The sequence below is a fragment of the Electrona antarctica genome (genome assembly GCF_951216825.1).
Source record: "Electrona antarctica genome assembly, chromosome: 17".
In the NCBI taxonomy this organism is placed as follows: Eukaryota; Metazoa; Chordata; class Actinopteri; order Myctophiformes; family Myctophidae; genus Electrona; species Electrona antarctica.
In genome coordinates, this window is record NC_136798.1 from 24,494,318 (window position 1) to 24,516,597 (window position 22,280).

Below are 22,280 nucleotides of genomic sequence, written 5' to 3' on the forward strand. Positions count from 1 at the left end.
GCATTGCACAACGAACAGAGCTATATAATGAGGAGGAAGATGAAGCCAGCCAGGAATCCGGGAACGAGGGGATCCGGAGGGATTCAGAGGAAAAGACGGATGACGGATGGAGGGAGAGGAGAGGGACAAGGAACCAGAGAGAAGGATGTCTGATGAGAGGGTCTTGGCCACATCGCTACACAGACCAACCCCCGCTGCTCTGACCCAGGCGATCCCAGGCAATCCAAGGCACTACGACGAGAGGCTCAGGGGTTACCCAGACGATCCAACCCCCTGCCGCCTGCCTGCCACGCTATTCCTCTCTCCATCAGAAGACAGACGACCACCAAGTCTGTCTCTCTCTCTCAAAGCTCTCAACAAACCAACACTCAGAAAAGTGAACCATTACATCAAGTTTCTAAGTTCATGGCAAAGAACATTATCTATCATATCATTTCATTATCATTTGATTTGTTTCTTAAATTCTATTTGAATCCTGCATTAACTCTTTAATTATTGTGATCCATTTTATTGAGTTTGTCTAGCTTAGGTGTGGAAATAAATTGATTCATTTTTTTAAACAAGTCTGATCTTTGCTCAAGTTACTGGTTTTTGACACATGCAAAGTAAGAAAGGCTATGTAATGGAAAAGATCTCTTACCTTCAGATTTCATAGATTTATTGAGATAAAATAACAATTGATTATTTTATAATCTTTTTAATTATTTTATTAGTGGTTTAAACTTAAGGGTTAAATACAAATTAATCTTGTGCTTATTCCTAAACTCATTTCACTGGTGCCCCTTCTAAAATTCAGATTGATTTTGACTCTTGATTTTGAAAATGTATAATTCAGATTTTTGAATACGCAGCTATGTATATATGTATATGTAATTTGTAAGTTGATTAGCAGTATACTGTGGTTACTGGTGTCTTTTGATGCGTATGACGTGATGAAGATATGTACCAATGCCAGGGTATAACTGGCTCTCGATGGTGACGTAATAATGATATGTTTCAGTGTCGGGTGGATTAAAGGAAATGCCTCTATGTATGTATATGTATGTAATCTGACACCAATGCCATATGAAGCACAAATTAATCATTACGTCATACGCTGCCACGGGACATACGCATCGGGGCACCGGACAAAAAACATTACTTGCACGCTCTGCTTGCGCAAGTAATAACATGTAGGCTATGTATTGAAATAAACGGCATCTCTGTCTGTCTCTCTCTCTCTCTCTCTCTCTCTCTCTCTCTCTCTCTCTCTCTCTCTCTCTCTGTAAAGAAACAGCAGTGACTACTTTTCAAAATTCCAATACAAGGAATCCCTTCCCACACATTTCTGTGATTTGCCACTGCTGTGGTACCCTTCTGGCTCACCTACAGTACCAATGAGGAGCCACCCACCAGGAGGATGTACTGTAGTGCCTCGGTCCTACTCCTTCTCAACAACAGGACCCGCTGACAGGCGTAATGCCAGCCCGTAGGAGTCGCTTGGCCTCCCTCCTGCCTGACTCCATCCCTTCAACAAGGCAACATGTTTCATTCCCTAAACATTTAGCTTTTAACTGCTGGCCTGCCCTGTGACTGCTTCCACTCAAATGTCTATCAATAAAAATCACACCTGTGTGAACTGAGTGGTGTAAGGTTTTATATAGCATGATCAGCTGTGGTCTGACGTAATGTCTGACGTAATGAAATAAGGTAAGGTATTATGTAGCCTGATCAGCTCTGATCTGACGTAATGAAATCACACCCGGATGTGATTTCACAACTGGCTTTTTCTGTGCAGAGAAAATGACCACGGTTGCTACGGTCATCCAGTTCACCCGGGTGTGATTTAATTACGTCAGAAATTATTTTGAACATAGCAACCATGGTCATTTTTTTATGCACACAAAAGCCAGTTGTAGGAGTGGTTTACACCACTCAAAAACATATGGTCTGGATATGAACAGGATGTATTAGACGTACAAGCCCCAGATCTTGTGATGCCTAGCTTATAGACCACTGTATTACTGAGTTATTTGTGTACTTGTAGCCTTCCTTCTATCTTTCAAGAGACTGACGTTCTCCTCTCACCTCTCACATTACTAATTGCGACCACAGGTCGCAGTTAACTATGAAATCGTGCATTTCCCGTCAGTTGTTTCGTTGGTTGGTCACCCCAGGCATGACCATATATGGGAATGCCCCCATATGGTGACATCATCAGGGATGAAGTTCCCTGATGTCATCAATATTAAGCCCATCACGCCCCATATATGGTCATGCCTCGTGACATTACGTGATGTCATCAATATTAAGCCCATATATGGAGATCCCTGATGTCATCAATATTGGCCAGCAACTCTACACCTCAAACCATTAGATCTCCATACAGTATATGGAGCTGATCTTTTCTGACATTCCATATGTTGATCCTTCCCCATCCATCCTTCATCTGTCTCTCTTTTGACTGATACCTGTCCATTTAAACTCTAGATGGGCCTGCCCCAAAGTTATTAGTGCAGCCGGCGAAAACTCAACAGGCCGAAAATTAAGGCCCGGCCCTACCAGGGCCCTCATCAAACCCTGTACACTCAAGACACTGCTCCCGCTGCCACCCTATAGATCTCCATATATGGAGCTGACCTGTTCTGACATTCCATATGTTGATCTGTCCTCATCAAACCCTGTGCACTCAAGACACGCTCCATATGGCCAGTACAGAATTAATTATATATGTTGATCTGACACCCCATGCCAAAGTGCCAGCGCTCGCCCAGCAGTCTGCTGTCACCCAGGCAGATGCATGCACACAACCTCGCCCTAAGGCGTCTTACTGGTAGTGGTTAGTATTACTAATATTACTCTATCTACTGTAGAGTGGGAATCTACTTCCATCTATTATTATACATTTGAGAAAATTCCACGCCCACAATGCAAATGTATTTGTCTCCATGGAGTGTACAAATGTAAACTTTCAAATCTCAGCCTCTCTGTAAAACATTGAAATTAAATACTAAAGTCAGGTTATAACTGGCTGTCAATGGGGACGTAATTACGATATGTTTCAATATTGGTTGGGTAACAGGTAACGCATGTATGTATACATGTATGTAAGTTGAAAGTACTATACTGTGGTCGGCTGGCTTTTTTACGTGCATATGCTTGGTAGGTATATATACTGATGTTGATCGTAATTAAGATATATTTCAATGTTGTATTATAACGGGCTGTCGATGGTGACGTAATTAGGATATGTTTCAGTGTCGGGTGAATTAAAGGTAATATCTGTATGTATACATGTATGTAATCTGAAAACTATCTTTATTACGTCACCATCAAAAGCCAGTTATAACCCGGCATTGATACATATCTTAATTATGTCACCATTAATACCTACCAAGCATGCACGTGCATTCGTACCAGCACGACCACAATACTTGTGGTCGTGCTGGTACGAATGCACGTGTATGTAACAAGGCAGGCAGAATTAAGTGGGCTTGAGCCCCACAAAGAGTGAGCCGATAGGTTGAGCAAGTACCCACGAAGAGGTGGCTCTTTATTCCGATAGTAATCATTTTGTCAGCTCATTGTTTGTTTCATTAATTCCAATTCCACTTGTGTATGCTAACCCTATTTCCTCTTGTGATTGGATAAAATCTGAAAAAGTATTTTCTGGAGAGACAGGGAGACCCCTACAACTAAACAAACACTCCACAGCAATGATTCCTATCAGAATATATAGAGATATTTAATACTTAAAAATCACTTACACTTTAATGCATTGATAGTGGAATTGTTACAGATTCTGAAATTTCATCTTAAATCTGCTTTAGGTGCTTGAAACTACTGCTGCAAACGTTGTACTATATTGCTGTTGGTCACATATAGAATGCAACCTATGGACTCATTACTGATGCAAGGCCTGCAGGGTCCAAGTTTTGACAGCTTATTCATTACAATTACAAGGTGCACGCAAGTCAGCCAGCCAGATGTTGAAACGTGCCCCTTGGACAGAGACGCAGACCATTAGCCTAATCTGTCTCCATAACTTCACACGCACGCACACACAGTGTCACACACACACACACACACACAGTGTCACACACACACACACACACACACACACACACACACACACACACACACACACAGTGTCTCTCTCACACACACACACACACACACACACACACACACACACACACACACACACACACACACACACACACACACACACACACACACACACACACACACACACACACACACACACACACACACACACACACACACACACACAAATCCTCAGTGTTCATTTATCCATTTGTAACTGAGAATTTACAAATGGAACCATTTGGCTACATTTATGCGTGCGTGCGTGCGTGCGTGCGTGCGTCATGCTCTCTAAGCACAGAGTGGCTGGGGTGTTTGAGCCCAAGAGACATCATTTGTTTCAATGGCTGCTGTATATCACTGGGGGTGGACATACTGTACATGAGCTTGACCTTCAGATGTGTTGCAGTGGATATACTCAAATGGAGACGTCAGGTTGAGAGACAGGGTCTAGAGCAGTGGTTCTCAAACATTTTACGTACATGTACCCCCAGATTGATATTTATTTGGCTGCGGAGAGCCTTTGGAAAAAAATGGTGCCACCATAAGAGAAGATATTTGTTGTTTAAAATGTTCATAATTATTCAAATAGGGCTTATAATAAAGCACCACACACACATAACACTGTGTCAGGATCAGAGAATTTAGAACTACCCGCGGTGCCCTCCAGAGAACTATAAGAATGACCAAGTAGGAGTTGGAGAAACTGAAAGACCAATTGCCAGAGTTGGCAACAACTGAGGAGGCTGATGTGTGCAAGCCTTCAGACGGGTGAGCATCTGTCCCTGATGGCATCCCAGGCTAGCCTGGTAAACCACCCCGCTCGTGGAATTCACTTTTCATTGTGATTTACCAGGCTAATCGCAGGCCACATCCTCAAAGGATGTGATTTACCAGGCTAATCGCAGGCCACATCCTCAAAGGATGTGATTTACCAGGCTAATCGCAGGCCACATCCTCAAAGGATGTGATTTACCAGGCTAATCGCAGGCCACATCCTCAAAGGATGTGATTTACCAGGCTAATCGCAGGCCACATCCTCAAAGGATGTGATTTACCAGGCTAATCACAGGCCACATCCTCAAAGGATGTGCGGACCAGCGGGCGGGAGTGTATTTTAAAGATGGAGTGCTGTGATTTTTGTACATTTTCTGTTTTGTAGGTGTCGTATGGAGTTAACATTACTCTAATAGACCCCCAGATGTGGCTATAATATTCAAATATAAGTCTTCCCTGTGTATTTTTGGTTTCTTTCTGAAAGCTGAAAGCTAACCCCTCCCCCATTAATCCTAACCCCTCCCCCATTATCATACAGCTGTGGCCTGTGGGTGAGGCTTAAGTTCAGGTCGGTGGTGCTAAGGTGAAAACCAGGTTTACTTAATGAACTGGTGGGTGTGGCCACATAAACACTTAATTTTAACACTTTTTGTATCACTTTTGAAAAACATCTTCCTCCTACTAGGCCAATAATCATAGTACCTAATGATCATGATGCGGGGGGTGGGGGGGGGGGGGGGATCACGGCACTACCTCTCCCTCAAGTTGTCCTCTATTGTGCTGGCCAAACACTCCAAGGTAACGTGTCTGAATGACTGGAGACCTGGTACCCTCACAGTCAGTAAGGGACTACACATTTGTTCTATCCTGCCTGCCACACGCTACACATGATGGCAAAACAGTAATATACATCACAGAGGAGCAGACCAGCATTTTACTGTGTATGAAGTTCATAGAAAGCAGCTGATGCACACCTCACATGATTAGTGTGTCATCATCACACACTAATCAGATTAACCCAAAAGCTGCCAGTTGTTCCAGTGCGTGGAAAGGGCTATGCAAAACAATTAGAAACGGCTGGGTATTATTTACTACTGTATTGACAATCCTTTTTTTTTGTCCCCAACACACAGCCCATCGTTTATTTATATCCCATAACAGACTGCGTATAGTTGGGTGTCTAACAACAGCTGAGAATAATTGTATCCTACATGTATGTTATTGTTATTTCAAAGGGGGTAATCCTGCTGTGCCTGTGTTAAAGCTGAAATCGATAACTTTATTGTCCTACCCAGGATCTACCTACCCTGGTCTCTTGCATGAGGGACCAGATTTCTACCACTCTGGCGTCCCCGCCTGGTGAAAGGAGACATTGCACTATGAGATTATTGCAGTACTTGTCAAGCAGTAGGTGTTCTACCTGACATCAGGGTCTAAAGTAGGCTATGTAACGGAAGAATATGGAGACTAGCTACCTCCAACCACTGCACATGTAATAATAGTAATATTGTATTAATATAAGTTTGAGATTGCAGCTTCAATGTATACATACTGTAATAAAGGCTTAGTTCTACAGCTGCACACCTAAGTTACTTACTGTACCTAACTATCGATAGCTAAAGTGTGGACTGGGAGGCCATATCATTAGAAAGTAGCAGGGGTACCAGTGTAAAGTGGAGTGGTGAATAGGAGTACCACAGTGAGGTGGCGAGCTGGGTTTCATCGACTAGGCTGAATATATAATCAGCGAATGGGTTGCAGGTAGCCTCTGTCCCAGCCTTACTCATCTGCGAAGAGAAAAGCCTGGTCACAACCTAAGGCAGAGACGGTATCGGTGGAAGTGTCGGATACGATATTTTTTCGACCAATCACAACACTTGTTTCATTCATGGAGAATGTAAACGGATTTGTAAAGTGTCAACGTCATTTCCTTGAGCTGTACTTCCGCCAAAATCCTGCAACTTCCGCCCAAAAAAAAGGTACCCTCTACAATGTAGGTTGCCCAGCGTGGGTTGCAGGTGGATTCAATCATGCCCAATCAACTTACGTATGTCTGAGCAGACTCAATTAAAAAAAGAAAATCCCCATAACAGCATTTGATTTCGAATTCAGTGAGACTGCACAAGTGCCTGCCCCTCCGTCTTGAACATGACATAGACACAGAAAGTCAGCAACCCACCACCGTTAACACCACCACGCACCCTTTAAACATTGCAGCATCAGCATCTTCCTGACCTGGCTGCCTTGAGTGTTTGCCCTAAAGCCTCAACATTATTTATCACCGTTGTGAAATTAAATCACCATTAACCACTTATGCCCTATACTTACATGACTGGGTTCCCCCAGCGTTTCAGAATTGGTCTGCTCATTTTTTCCTTCTACAACAAAAATATACAGTGAAAATAGCCAATCTACATGCTCACAAAAGGTTGCAACACTATGCATTGTGAGCTTGTAGATCTGCTATTATTGCAGAATGTTTGCCCCCAGAATAGAGACCATGTGGTTCTTAAAGAGCCCACGCAAAACTGCCCAAAAATCACTTTCACCTAGAAAATCCATTCACATTTTTTATAATTCAGCTGACTGTGGAGACTGGAGACACATGCTGGAACTTTTTACTTTGAAATGTTTTATAGTTTCTGAGTTATTTAATTTAAAGGCCAAATGCATTCTCAATGGCGAAAACACAAACTTTGGCACCACGTATTAAAAAAAAAAAAGATCATTGTTTTGATTTTTATGATTTTTAAAAATAAATAAAAAAAGAATATATATATATATATATATATGTATATATATATATATATATATATATATATATATCTTTTTTTTTCAAAGACGTCCACAGACGTCTTGGGCTATGCCCGTGCGGTAATACCAAAGACGTCCACAGACGTCTTGGGCACAAAATGTGTTAACATCTCAATACGGTGCTCGGGTGTTCCAGCTCTACTGCATATGATTACGAACACAACTGGCAATGTTTGGGGGAGGGAAGCCAAGCAGGGAGGGCTTGTTATTGTGCCAGTGAACCCTACAGGCTGGGGTGATGCCTGTTAGTGGGGGGTGTTGAAAATGGGAGCAGTAGGATCTAGGATGGGGCACTGTGGGTCCTCCCGACTGGGCCTCCTCACTGGCAGGTGTGCTAGTAGGATACAATAGTAGTGGCACTGGCAACACAGAAATGTATGGGGAGGTAATTGGCATAATGACTAAATTGGGAGAAATGGGTACAAATAATTGGCAACTCAAAATGAGGAAGAAAACCCCATATATATATATATATATATATATATATATATATATATATATATATATATATATATATGAATACGAAATACAATTAAAAAGATAGGCTGTTTAGGCTGCCAGAGCTAGAGAGCAAAACAGAAAAAATAGTAAAAATGAATGGCTGGTTGTACTTTTTGGCAAGGTCTAGTTGTTTTAATATTATGCATGTTCCAGCGTTGGCATAAATGTCCTCTCTTTTTGTGCCTCTGTCCAGAGTTTGCCTCTGGTCTAGACAACAACTACAGGGCCAGGCCGACAATCTGGACTGTTAGTTCACTCTGGACCCTGAAGATAATATGAGAGGGCCCAGAGGGGTGCCCTTTTTTGCTAACCTGCGCCCCAAAAATGTCTGTGCACAGTATGTCCATGAGAAATGTTATGCTCTGTACTACAAAAGACAATAAATAGTCCGCTGGACTGTTTTTCTTTGTGTATGTCTGCCCTTGTTTAAAACATTACATAAAAATGGTTCAATGATGTCTGGTAATGAGCCAAACAGAAACTGGCATCATGAGTAATCTATCTAAATTATTTCACCAATAAATGAGAAACCAATATGGATTATGTCTTCAATATTCTACAGTTTTGTTGGATACAGCATATGCCTTTGGCGGTTAGAAAGAAAAATGTATACAATAATAATGTGTAACTTGAAAAGTGTGCTCCTCTGAGCCCGTGTGGGTTGGCTACCCAGGGCCCGCAAATTATGAAGGTCAATCATTTATAATGCACGCACGCACACACGCACGCACGCACGCACGCACGCGGACAGACAGACAGACAGACAGACAGACAGACAGACAGACAGACAAGTTATGAGTTATGCCTGTTCAAAGTGCTTGTTATCGCTGGTTGCAGTTATATTTATTTTACAATTTTTCACATACGGTACAAACTTCTCTTCAACTGGGATTTCAGATAATGGTCTACACTATAGATTGTGTGTAGAACGTTTCACGCAAATTGCTCAAACATACAGGCAGAAAATCAGGTTTAAGCGTTTTTCAAACGCAAAAATCTGAGGGTGGAGATTACTGGTCAAAGTGACAGATGTGTTCCCCTTGAGTCAAGGCAGAAAACCGACTGCACGGTTAAGCCAGAACTGCAATTTTTGGCGGAAGAAGTAAAAAAACTGACAAAAACAATAAGGGGCCAAGAAGTCCCTTTGGGGCTTTGTCCCTTAAAAATAATAATATAAGGCAACATAATAAGGCAACATAATGATCAGACAGTTGTAAATCATTCCACTATGTCAACCCATTGGAAACAAACTCTGAAGTCCCAGTGCTTATAAGGATCTGAGGACAGAGGCCCCACAAAGCTGACGATGTAATTTGTTGTTATTCTAGCCTTCAGCCTCTTTTAGCACCTCCTCTAACCCGAAACTGATTCAAAACAGCACGCAACTTTCTTCCAGACACCAAGCCAGTGAGCATTCCTCCTTGCATTGGAGTTACAGATAGGCTATTATTCTCAGTGTCTTCCCCCGTGACATTGATTCACTCAATTGATCTCAACATCTTAATAGACAATAGCTCCCTGCGGTGACCACACAAAAGGGATCCCAGATAAAATATATTGGCTTCTCACACGCATGGACACTGTAATTATCCTCCAAAGAGCAAAAACGATGGCTGAATACAATAGCTTTCACTGGGATTTCTAATCAATACATCAATCATTGCATTTAACCCAGGAGAGCCTCTGGTGATCAATGGAATTGATCTCATATTGTTTATTATTATATTTCAAGATGCATACTGCTCAGATTTGCAAATGAAACCTCTTCACTCCTTTGTCCCTTTTGCATTCGCTGTTACCCTTGTTGGCGTCTTGGCGATATAGTACGAACATCTCGCAAAGCCCAGCACAAACGTCTCGCGAAGTCCTGCCTCAACTAGTGTGATCGACCTACCAGAGAAGAATAGAACCGATGCCTTCAGAGTTCAGTGCCTTCTCCTCAGGCCGTTTTTTATTTTTAGATTCTCGGGATCCGTAAGCCCCTCCAAATTGCAGTTTGTCAGGTTCCATCAAGGGGTCATCTGAAACTCTCACCACAAATCTGGGACCATTTGGTCAATCGCTCCCTGAGTTATTCCCCGGACACTTTTCCTGCGGACAGGCACTTTTTTTGCGGACAGAAATTTGTTTTGCAGACTATTTTTATATTATTTATTATTCTATGCTCCGATTCACACATACTGGGTATGATCTATGATGATTACATATGGGCAGAAGTATATTATATACAGTATACCTATTGTACCAGAAAAAAAGGCCACACAAGCCAAATCATTCTATGGAAAAAATATAATCCAATCCACACTCACCTGCAGGTAGTGACAGGTCCGTAGCGAGGGCTTCAGGTCCATGTGCATCAGCGGCTTCTCCAGGTTGAGCGAGGACTTCCTGTAGGCCTCCTTGGCCTGGCTGACCGTGAGAGTGGACCAGGAGCTCCTCTTCATGAACTTCCCCTCGGGCGCCATGGCCACGCTCTCGCAGGCCGAGCACTTGACATCATTGTTGCTCTTGGATGTCTTGAGCGACAGGTCTCCGAAGTGGTGGTGGTGGTGAGGGTAGTGGTGGCCGTGCATGGTAGCGTCCGGGTAGCAGTGCTCCGCGGCGGGGTGCCGCGACATGAGGCTGGGCGTGCGGTACGTGCTGTCGCTGTCCAGGTTGTCGTCAGAGCTCCAGAAGCCCGCCGAGCGGTGCCTGCTGCGCTCCTTGCTCTTGCTCCGCTTGCTGCTGCCGTGCTTGGAGGATTGGTGGCTGTGGTGGCCGTGGTAGCTCCCTCCTCCTCCTCCTCCGCCCTCGCCTTTGGTGCCGTTCATCTTGGACGAGCCCTCCAGGGAATGGGACTTGGTGAAGAGCTTCTGGACGGAATGGACGAGGTGTCGTATGCGCCCGGGGCTCTCGCTGCGCTGCTCGGTGGTGGTGGAGGTGCGCTGGTACTGCAGCGTATGGAAGCCGTCACGGTGCAGCGGCAGCTGCTTCTCGAACTGGTCCATCAGCGTGGCGGGGAGGCGATTGCTCTTGGTGCTGGCGTGGTGGGAGGAAGCGGCGGCGGCAGCGATGGCGGGGGAGGTGGCGGAGGCTGTGATGGCGGCACAGTCGTCCCGCATGGCGGGGTCGTAGTACTGCGAGCTGTAGTGCATTCGGGGGAAGGTGCTGGAGATGTGGTCGGGGGGCGCGGCCGGCGGCATCATGCCCGGTGCCATCATCATGCAGTCCGAGTTGATGGAGCTGCGCGGCGAGTAGCGGTGGTGGAAGTCCACGGGGCAGCTCTCCGTGGGACTGAGCAGGTAGGAGTGGCGGGGGTCATGGTGGGCGTGGAAGTCATGAGGGTGGGGGTCGTAGTCCAAACCGTGGGGCGAAGGGATCTGGTGGTGGGAACGGCTGCCCGATAAGCCCTTCATGTTCCTGGCTGGAGAGAGCCGGCTGCCTTCATTGAAGTCTTGAGATGGGGACCAAGAAGTTGAAGGCTTCGGGTCTGGAGGAAAAGAGATAGAAGAGGAGAAAGGGGGAGATATTAGTGGCATTTTTGCAAGTAGGAGTCACTATGTTCCACGCCCAGTTTCATTTGTTTCTGATGTGTGCAGTCCAGCAGACCAGTAGTTTCCGGTAGGAGACTCTCGGAGACATTAGCATATTTCAGCCGTTTATTGGCTCAGGAATGCAACAAAAACAAAAACATCTCCATGACATCTCCATGAATTCAAGGACTTCTTGGAGTGTGTAAATGATAGAAAATAAGTAATGTTTTGGGTGAACTTAAACTATTCTGCGGCTCAGTTTGATTTCCCATGTCAATCAAATATCAAGGTTATGGGTCAAACTCACGAGTGCTCAAATTAAATGAGGTGTACTGTATACCCCTGTATACAGCCCCTGTATGTACTGTATGTATTGTGGGATCTCAGTAGGAAAACCCCGTTATAGTGAGCACGTTGCCATGGTGACCAGCCACGCTGTCTGTCGCAACGCATGTCAGAGCGTGAGAAGGCTACTCGGGCAGGTGATAGGCCAGGTGTATTTGCCGAATCTCATACTAGGCCAGACGGAAATGATGCCGCGAGCAATCACCGCCAGCCACACGACATTAGGCCGAGTATAAAAGCCGCTCTCACTCTGAGCGCAGCAGCAGCTGGTTCACAACGAACTGACAGAGGCACGCCTCACGAGAGACTTCGGGTGGTAAGCGACACTATATTTCCCATACACGCACCCACTGTTATATCGCTTTGCATGCATGTCCTCATCGCCACTCTATCTGACAGGCTTCTAGGATCTGAGCCGGACACGGAGAAGCGAGGTGGAAGAGAGGCGGAAGAGGACGCCACCCACTCCTCGTCCCCCTGCCGCTAGTGAGAGAGAGAGACAGCGGGGACCCCTTGCCACCTCGGACCGACACCGCCTAAAACAAGGTCGTAAGAGAAACCTTACCACTGTTCACATATCATTTACCTGACGAGTCAAGAGGAGCCGTTAAAGGCGAAGACTCCGCTCAGGCTATATATTGCCACGGATGGGAAGCTAGCGAGACCCTTTGGGTTGAAGCGGGGAGCACACCTGTATTATCATCGTACCTGAGCGACACAACACCTGTCCCGGGGACCCGGCAGGGAGAAGAGGACGTAGCTAACGAACTGTGTTATTCAGTTAGACAATCTGCCTGTATTTACCCGGACTCACCGGTGGAGCCGCTGTTGGCCGTAGAACCTAGAGGGCCGAAGAGAAGAGAAGCCTGTTTATTGTACCTCACTGTCACCGCCGCCTCGCCAGAGTGGCCTCGGGCCGGGAGACAGTGTTTAGCCCCGAAGAGGAGGATTTATGTTAGACATTCTTTCTGTTGTTTAAAAAGACTAACTTCTATCTCACTCGCAGATATCGTCGAGGGACCTTTTGACGCCATCGTGTGGCCAACGGACTGTGATTCACGCCACTGTCTCCGTCTCCCACGTCAGTCTGTCACAGTATGTATGTATGTATGTATGTATGTATGTATGTATGTATGTTCTAATTCAAAATTAATCAACCGTTCTACCGTCCATATTGTGCAAGAGGCACGTCATCAATGTCATCAGAGCCATTATTAAACCCCATCTTGTTTCCAACATATCCGTTCTAAATTCTAACGTTTCTGAATATTCTGGAACTAAACCTTTTTTTTGGAAGAACTTGTTTATTTCCCACATTAACCGACACCATGTTGATTTGTTTACATAAACGATGCTCTTCTCCTTGTCCTCCAAACCCAAATGACATGCCTGTGTTTGCATGCTGTCACTGCCAGAGGTCTATTAAGCCTCACCTCAAATAAAACAGAATGACAGATGTATGCTCTCCTGAGATGACTCCCATATTAGTAAATTTGAAAAATCATCACGCAATCATTATGAATTCTTAATCAAAGAGGGGCCTCCTTATCACAGAGACACGGTGATGTTTGTGATGTACAGTATCGTCTCTGTTGAGCGGAAACCAGAACCTCATATGTTCAACCAGCTCAAAAAGCATTGCAGTGCAACACTTTTCAGCTTGTACAGTAGATGTAAGCTTTACTACTATACTTTTGTGTGACATTGTAGTATGACGAAGTAGGGCATTCATTTATGAAGGGAAAAATAAACATAACAATCACACTGTGTGAAGCTTTTATCATCGTACATCATCATCATTTGCTCAGACACATATGACGAAAATTATCCATTCATTGTCAATGGTATTTAATGTTTTTAAAAAAAACAAAAAACAATAGAACTTAAAAAAAACCTTAAAGTACGTAATTTATTCTAATTGTTGCAATTTACGAGCTGCGTTCGCTTCCCGCGTTCGCGCATCTTACTTGTGTTAGGACAAAAATCTACAATATACTGTAGCTGAATATAGGAGGGGCTAGTGCCCCTCAAGAATATGGTGATAAGAGGTTTCTGCCTGACAGCAACGATATGCATGACATGAAGTGAGAGGCGCCCACTGTGGCTGCCACATGACGTCACTGCTTAAAGCAAACATTCAAAGTCCATAGACTTGGCTGCAACATGACGTCACGTCATGTGCTGTTTTTTGGGGGGCATACTTTCTGAAAGCCAGATGTTGGAGGGGCTAGCTCCCCTCAAAAACAAATACTCAATTAAAGTACAGATACTCAAAGAAATGCAATTAAGTTCAAAACTCAAGTAAATGTGACCAGATTTGACTGAGAGACTGCCATCGCGCAAATTACAAACTTTTTATTTTATTTATTTTTTATATGAGTTGATAGCACAGGCAGACTCTTCACATACTAGAGCATGTCTGAAATAAGTGTCAGAGCTGAAATCGACATGTAAATATGAAGTAAATGCCCAAATATGTAGCTAGGTGTAATGTTAGAGACCACAGAAGTGAACCTTTCAAGCCTGTTTTCTCAACTCGCTGTTTTCTGCAAAACATTACTCTATAAGCCATATCTCCAAAACTGGTGGGTCAAACTGAACAACCAATATGTCAATTTGAAGCTATGATTCCCTGCTTTCATATGACATGAAAAAACAAAAATTCAAAAAAATCCAATGGCAGTCCCTCAGTCAAATTTAGTCACAAATGTACTTAAGTGAATACTTGCAAAGGCTGGCTCTGTTAACCACATGAACCTCAGCATCCATATTGTGGGGGGAACATTCGCCAAAAATAGCAGATCTACGAGCTACCACAGATCGGCTCATTTTGGAGAAGTGATTTGGTGATAGACGTAAACAAGTGGTCAAAGTTCAGTTGTAACTCAAGGCTGGTTCTCTAAGACTATAGAGGGTGTAAGTGGTTAAGCTACTGTGTGTTCAATGACGACATTTCAGTCCAAATGAAAGCATAAGGATTCCTTGCTCAAGGTGACAAGTCCTAATTAAAGCACTATGGAGACTTCAGGGGTTTCCCTGGCTATTATGGACATTCGAGTAATAAAATTGCCAATCATGTGGGGGAAAAATGGGAGTGGGGGCCGGTGGTTGGGTGGTTGTGGGGAATTAAGTCTCTGTAAAATTACCACAATTGATCACTGGTTCTCAGAGTGGGGTATGACTCCAAGGGCCTCTTGGGGGTCCCCAGCAAAATGTGAAACGGTTTAAACATTTGAGCCATATTCTGTTTAATAGCTATTCTAAAATAACCAATGTATAAGATCACAATGCATCACAAACACGCCACATTGTGAGCTTGTAGTTTCTTTCTTCAAAATAAATCTTTCTTCAAAAGAAATCTTCAAGGTCCGAGGCAAAATAATTTGTGACGTGTTGTGAGCTTGTAGATCTGCTATTTTTATATGCAATTGGGCATAAAAAGGAGACAGACATAATATCTGGGTGGGGCATGCATTTCCAACTTGCATCGTTCCAAGTAGGCCAGTGCCCAACGGACACCGCTGTAGAGGTCCCACGGGCACCATGTCAAATACACCGCACCGCGGCGTCTGAGACCAGAGCTGGCTGAGAGGAAGCAGTGAAAGGTCCTGAAAGATACATAATGGCAAGGGCGCTTTCACACCCAAAGTTCGCTTAGGATCAAGGACCAACTGTTTAAATAGTTGCATTTTGATTCTGGTCCGGTTAGCCTTCACACAGGACTTTGTTATAAATATGTAAACAAAATGACACATGGCCAGGCCATATCTACTGACAGTGACAGAATAGCCTAGGCTATTTATGGTAAATTACTTCACTACCAAACTACAACAGAAGTGTGTTGTGATTATTATTTTTTTGTATTTCAAATAATAACAGTGAAAACTGTATACTATATGCGCACATTTCACAGACACGTGAAATGCTCGCGCACTAAGGCTATACAACGATGGACGGAGGAACCGCGCACGCACGCACGCACGCACGCACACACGCACGCACGCACGCACGCACGCACGCACGCACGCACGGCACGCACGCACGCACGCACGCACGCACGCACGCACGCACGCACGCACGCACGCACACCATGTCTGTCTGTGTGTAATCCACGTAACTCGAGAAACGTTCGCCCAACCGACATCAAATTCGACACATGCGTTCCGCACCCAGTGTCGGGTCGGTCGGAAACCCACGGTTGTCCAGAACCGCCCCAAAAAGGCCTCTGCCTGGGCTCTGCCCGGGCTCATAGATTCCATATTTGGGCATGCCTGACAAAGAACTCCATGTATGGGTATAAAAGAGACACAGACATTATAACTGGGTGGGGCATGCATTTCCAACTTTCAGCGTTCCAAGTAGGCCAGTGCCTAACGGCACCGCTCTAGTATCAATAATTTGGGGGTCCTTGCCATGACATCTGTTTTAGAACCACTGCAATAGAGCACATATGATTCTGACAGATTAGGGCGGCCTGGGAAACAGCACATAGCAGCCCGAACCTCTAGTTTTCATACATTTTGTTCAGATATTTTGTATTTATGCCTTATTTAGATTTTATAATGGAAGTCAATGGGGCTAAACTGGACTCAAACGTCTCACCGTCTTTTCATATCTGAGCAAAGACTAACATCATCATCAATACTTGATGTCAGAGATCCACATTATTGGACACACACCATTATTACTTCAGACACAATAAGGAGGCCTATACTCTTTTTCCACACTGAAAATTGATCAGGTATCAATAAGGAAATCTGTTAATAGTTGGCTATTATTATTAACAGCAGCTGTTTCCTTTCCTCCCACCTAACAATTAGGCTCCATTCTCCTTCTCATAAGGCATGGGATGAAGCCTGATTCATAATTTGTGTTGCGCACCACGTCGAGCACCACAAGATCAGCGCGAAAGACGCCTTGTGAGCGCGTGGTTCTGCGCGACACCGACGTGCGACCAAGTGTAAATCAGTCCTAAAGGCGAGATAATAGCACAACGCCTTGTGCATCATTCCACTGTAATGAATGAGTTGAGGTGCTCTGCAGCAGGAAACCCCCATGCAGTCAGGAGCACAGTAGCACACCCCCTCTTACATAATGTTTGGGATGTCTGATCTCATACTCACGGTTAAAAAAGAAGCCTGGAATAAAAATGCACCGTTGTCATGACAACCACTGCTGAAGACCACTGGGAAAATATAATAGGATTTCAAGGCTGTTTGAGGTGGATCCTGTGTTAACCACCCACCCCCCCTCGCGACGCACGCATGCACGCACACACGCACGCACGCACGCACATGTGCACACACGCACACACACACACGCGCACACACGCACACACGCACACACACAGGTGCTTCAGGGGTTCTTCAGTGGTTCTTTGGATAGTTGTGGTGCTATACCTGTATAGCACTTTTAAAATCAGACAGCAAGACATTTAATTTCATTGTGTAAGTGGTGCCATCCCACCCATTTCAGTTCAGGCTTACAGTATTATCCTACAAAGAAGGACATTTAACAGTGAATTGACATGAGACGAATATACTTTACCTATGCAGAACAAAAATAATCACACCCATTGTGAAGTGAGCGAGTGAGTGGAGTCAAGCACAGTTGACTTAAGCATGGGGGGTTGTAATTATGGTAACAGGTCAGGTGGGCACCGAAACCATCGGGGCGTTAAAAAAACACTTGTGGTGGACACAAATCTTAATTGCGGTGCCCACTCGTCCAGGGGCCCACATGGTCCCTAGTGGCCAGTTGTCCAGGTGCCCACTCATCCAGGTGCCCAGTTATCTAAACCCCTAAGTGCCCACTCATCCAGGTGCCCAGTTATCTAAACCCCTAAGTGCCCACTCATCCAGGTGCCCAGTTATCTAAACCCCTAAGTGCCCACTCATCCAGGTGCCCAGTTATCTAAACCCCTAAGTGCCCACTCATCCAGGTGCCCAGTTATCTAAACCCCTAAGTGCCCACTCATCCAGGTGCCCACTTGTCCAGGTGACCCATCATCCGGAAAATATGAAGCCCCCTGTGTGTGTGTGTGTGTGTGTGTGTGTGTGTGTGTGTGTGTGTGTGTGTGTGTGTGTGTGTGTGTGTGTGTGTGTGTGTGTGTGTGTGTGTGTGTGTGTGTGTGTGTGTGTGTGTGTGTGCGTGCGTGCATGCGTATAGTTGGTCAATGATGGGCCAGTGTGTAACACTACAATAGCCTATAATGTCTCCCCCTAAGGGCTGAGTGGTGTGTGTGCAAACTCTCATGCTGAAGACAAATAGAAATAGTCGAATAGACAAATAGACACACACTCGTGCTGCTATAGACAAATATACACGCTTGGTCAAATGTTGGAGCGTGCATGCTTAAAAAACACAGCTCACCCACAGCTATTTATTTCCTTTTCTTGCTTGACAGGGGCTGTGTTTAACTCTCCATCGCTGTCGGGGCGGAAACCTTGTCCAAAACGGCTCTCCATTCTATTATAATTATATAAAAGAAATAAAAGAAAATAGTGAAAATAGCCTAGTCTACAAAGCCACAGCGCATTGCGAGCTTGTAGATCTGCTATTTTCACAAATGTTGTGCGACAGCCTTGTATGATGAAATACGGCATCAATTTACAAAAAAGGAGAACGTTTAAATGAGGCATCTGCCTGACAGCTTCCTACAACTGGCCTCTGTAACCTTCTAGCACTCAGCCCATCGTTACGGACATGCCATTAGTGTTTCCCTCTGCAGAATGAATGCACCGTAATTACCAGCATAAAACATTATAGAGCAGGGCGGCTCACAGCTCCAGCGCACACACACACACACTGTGGCCCATTACTGACTGTATACATGGAAACAAAGGTCACGCGCTGTGTTCATTCCACAGTAAGTCAGTGGTTGTACTATAATCTGATGTGGCATTTCTTTTTTGTTTTTGTTTTGGGGATTGTCAAAGAAACGTAACCCTGATCTCCAATTTGAATTATTATTATTGTTGCTGTCGGGCAGCGACCTTCATTTTTCTTTCTTTTCGTAAATGAATACCTTAATTTAAATTGAGTGTCACATAATAGTAGCGAAAATAACCCATACATAAGCTTAGAACACGTTGCAATGCCATGCGTTGTAAGTGTGTTGATCCGATTTCTGTCGATTTCTGACATTTTTGTGTGAGAGTGACGGTTAAGTGTGTCTGAGGGTTTTATAAATATTGAACGTATGGAAAGTATTAACAAGAGCTTGTGATCAAATAATAACTGCATTGGATTCACCGGTACAGTTTTGTACATTTTCTGCTGGTCAATTAAATTTTCCCTGTTATAAGTAAGTCTTGCCGAGCCATGAGGCCCAGGGCCTGTTCTGCTGTTTCTGTAGCGTGAGGCAGCTTGATGTAAAAGTACACCCCCTGGACATGATGTAAAAGTACACCCCCTGGACATGATGTAAAAGTACACCCCCTGGACATGATGTACAAGTACACCCCCTGGACATGATGTACAAGTACACCCCCTGGATATGGTGCTAGTATGTCACAGTGACAAAACACAAACAAAAAATGTGGCCATCTCCTTGACATGCTTTTGTTTTTGTTTAAAAGTGACTTGCTAGATTTGGACAGCATAAAGAGCAACACGTGTCTGACACATTAACAATGTAATACAGTGGTTCATAAAGTGGGGTCTAGGGACCCTCAGGTTCCTTGAGGGGGTTACAAATGGTCTCTGACTCTTAGTGTGTAACAAATGGAACTAAATGGACAGGTCAGGGACCAGGGTCAAATTGGTTCCATTTGTTGTACACTCTCAGAGTTATGGGGTCTGTTAACATTGTAATGGAAACACAGTATACACATGAAGTAGTACCTGTTTTATGTAGAAACAAGACATCTGTTTGCTCCCACAGAGTAGTGACTATAAAGACTAATTTATGTATCATTGTCAGCCTGATCTGCATTTTCTCCCTGCAGTCGCCCCGGGATACTGATTACATGAACTCTCTTGGGATGCTTTGATTACTCCATAATCAGCTGTTTAGAGTCTAATCGCACTAGCCAGACCAATCTTTCCAGCTATTCAGCCATTCATTTCAAGTAGAGTCAATCTGATGCAAATCTTTTGCCAGAAGGCAACAGCGTGGACAAAACAAACTAATGTAGCAGATATGTACTCAAGTGGTTTTGCTTATTTTCACCATTCACCTATTTACGGCTATGGCTGAATTTGGAACCATTGTGCTATTGTTGCAGTTCACTAAAGTAATCCAGCTATTTGGGAGGTACAGTGAATTTGATATAACTCATCTGTCTCTCTTCACAATGCCTTTTATTATTACAAGTTGCATCTCTACTGGCCAGCATAATCCCATTAATGTTACATTCATAAGGTCCATGCTTTAGATCAGTGGTTCTGCAGTGGAGGGCAGTTGTACGCCTCGCCGCGTCCACACTGCCAGAAATCAAAAAGAAGAAGATCAGTGGCCTCAGATGGTCAGATGTGTGGGCCATGTGCATTTTCACTCAGAGCATGTTTATTTTAATGATCAATCAATCGATTGTGTTCCAATTGTCAGTATCACAATGGAAATTATTTTTTCAACATTAAAAGCAGAAATAACATTTGTTTTATTTTTCTGATTTTGTTTTTGTAAAAGATATTATATTTTCAATCAAATCTAAAAGGGTGTTTTGCCAAGTATTTGAGGCCCACTTGAAATATCCTCACAGCCCATAAGCACTATGCTTGTAGAATATGTCCAGAATTCACGTCTGTCTGTGTCAATGTAGGCTAGAAAAAGAGCGGGTAGATTGAACCGATTGGTCATGATTAGGGCAGCAACTATCGATTATTTTAGTGATTATTTGATTCACTTTTTTTCTTTTTCTTTTTGATTGATCAAATAATCATTATCATCTTCTTTATATTAATAATAATAATAATAATTTATTTTATAGATATTAACAAAGTGACACGATGGAATGGAAAATCAAGTGATGTCAGCCGTTGCTGTCTGCATGACACTGTGCTGTCAAATTGTGTCATAATGTACACATTTGCTCAGACTGTGAACAAAATAACTCAAGAACAGATGGGTGGATAATATTCATTGATGGAACTCAGAGGGAATGAGTAGAAGTCTGCCCTGAAGAGATGATTACTTGTTCGGCCAAAATGGTCAAGGTCACAATCAAGGTCAAGGTCAAAATGACACAATCAGTCATGTGTTAGGAAAGGAGAGGCGTAGAGCAGGACGTTGGTGCAGGCAGGGTTTGTACTCCCGGGTCCATTCAGTTAATTAAGGGATATATTATACAGCTTAGGGTTGGGACGGTAAGGCGACAGGGTGCAGTGCTTAGTTCAGATTAGTCATTGACGACCTTCAGTGCCAGTGGACAAATGTACTGTAACAGAACGTGCACAATGATAGTCAACGGACCAGCGCTGGCTCGAGCTGCAATACCAAATGCGGCCACTGTGTCCATTTCGCCTCAGGGTTTCCTCCGTGTGCCGTCTCTATTAATATATACTCTAAGGTGGAGACGGACAAAGTGCAATCTCAGCTCCTAACCACCCCAGATCATCACTCGGTCCCTATCCATAACCGTAACCATACCAAACCCACGTATAAGCTTAATCATCTCTATGCTAATGCAGTCTCTGGCTGTTCACCCAATGCATAATGGATATTGTCCAGTAGGCCAAACCTTTCAATATACTACCAATGAATCTTGCTTCATTTGCCTCATGCAGAGTTCACTCTGGCTGAATTTTCACATGTGAAATTATGTAATTTACAGAGGCTCAACCAATTGACCTCTCCTTTGATCAAGAGAGCTATTTGCCATAAGCTATCTGCCATATTCTTTGCCACCGTGTGCTTGTCCATTTCGGCCAATAGCTGTCCATTCTGGTGTGCACTACAGCAGAAGTAAAGTAAAGCCTTAATGGATAGAGTTGTCAGTGTGTGGCAGAATAGAAATGTGGCATGAATTAGCTTCACATACAGTAGATGACTGCTAAACTAATTACTAACTCATCAGTTGCAGTTGTCACCATCAACAGATGCTGGGTTCTCACAATGAGCTTGAGGCGTGAGGCATGATGCACCACAGTGACAGTAATAACAGATACGTTTGGGACACATGTCAACGTGCATCTTTGCCAGAATCTAAAACTTCAATTAAAACTTAATGGAAGTAAAACTTCCATGCAAGTAAAAATGGAAAATGGAGTAATCCGGGGACACAGACAGACACACCCATAAAC

General features: G+C 44.0%; 1 protein-coding gene across 1 annotated transcript in view; it reads right to left on the reverse strand.

The window, feature by feature from the left end:
* The window catches only part of LOC306940738 (disks large-associated protein 2-like), a gene marked incomplete at its 3' end in the record, with an annotated part of 155,918 nt that overhangs the window by 64,397 nt on the left and 69,241 nt on the right, over nucleotides 1–22,280 (reverse strand). Inside the window, exon 4 of the mRNA XM_079525897.1 lies at nucleotides 10,488–11,647. Coding sequence (XP_079382023.1) covers nucleotides 10,488–11,647 — 1,160 coding nt within the window. The remainder of the gene's footprint in view (nucleotides 1–10,487; nucleotides 11,648–22,280) is intronic.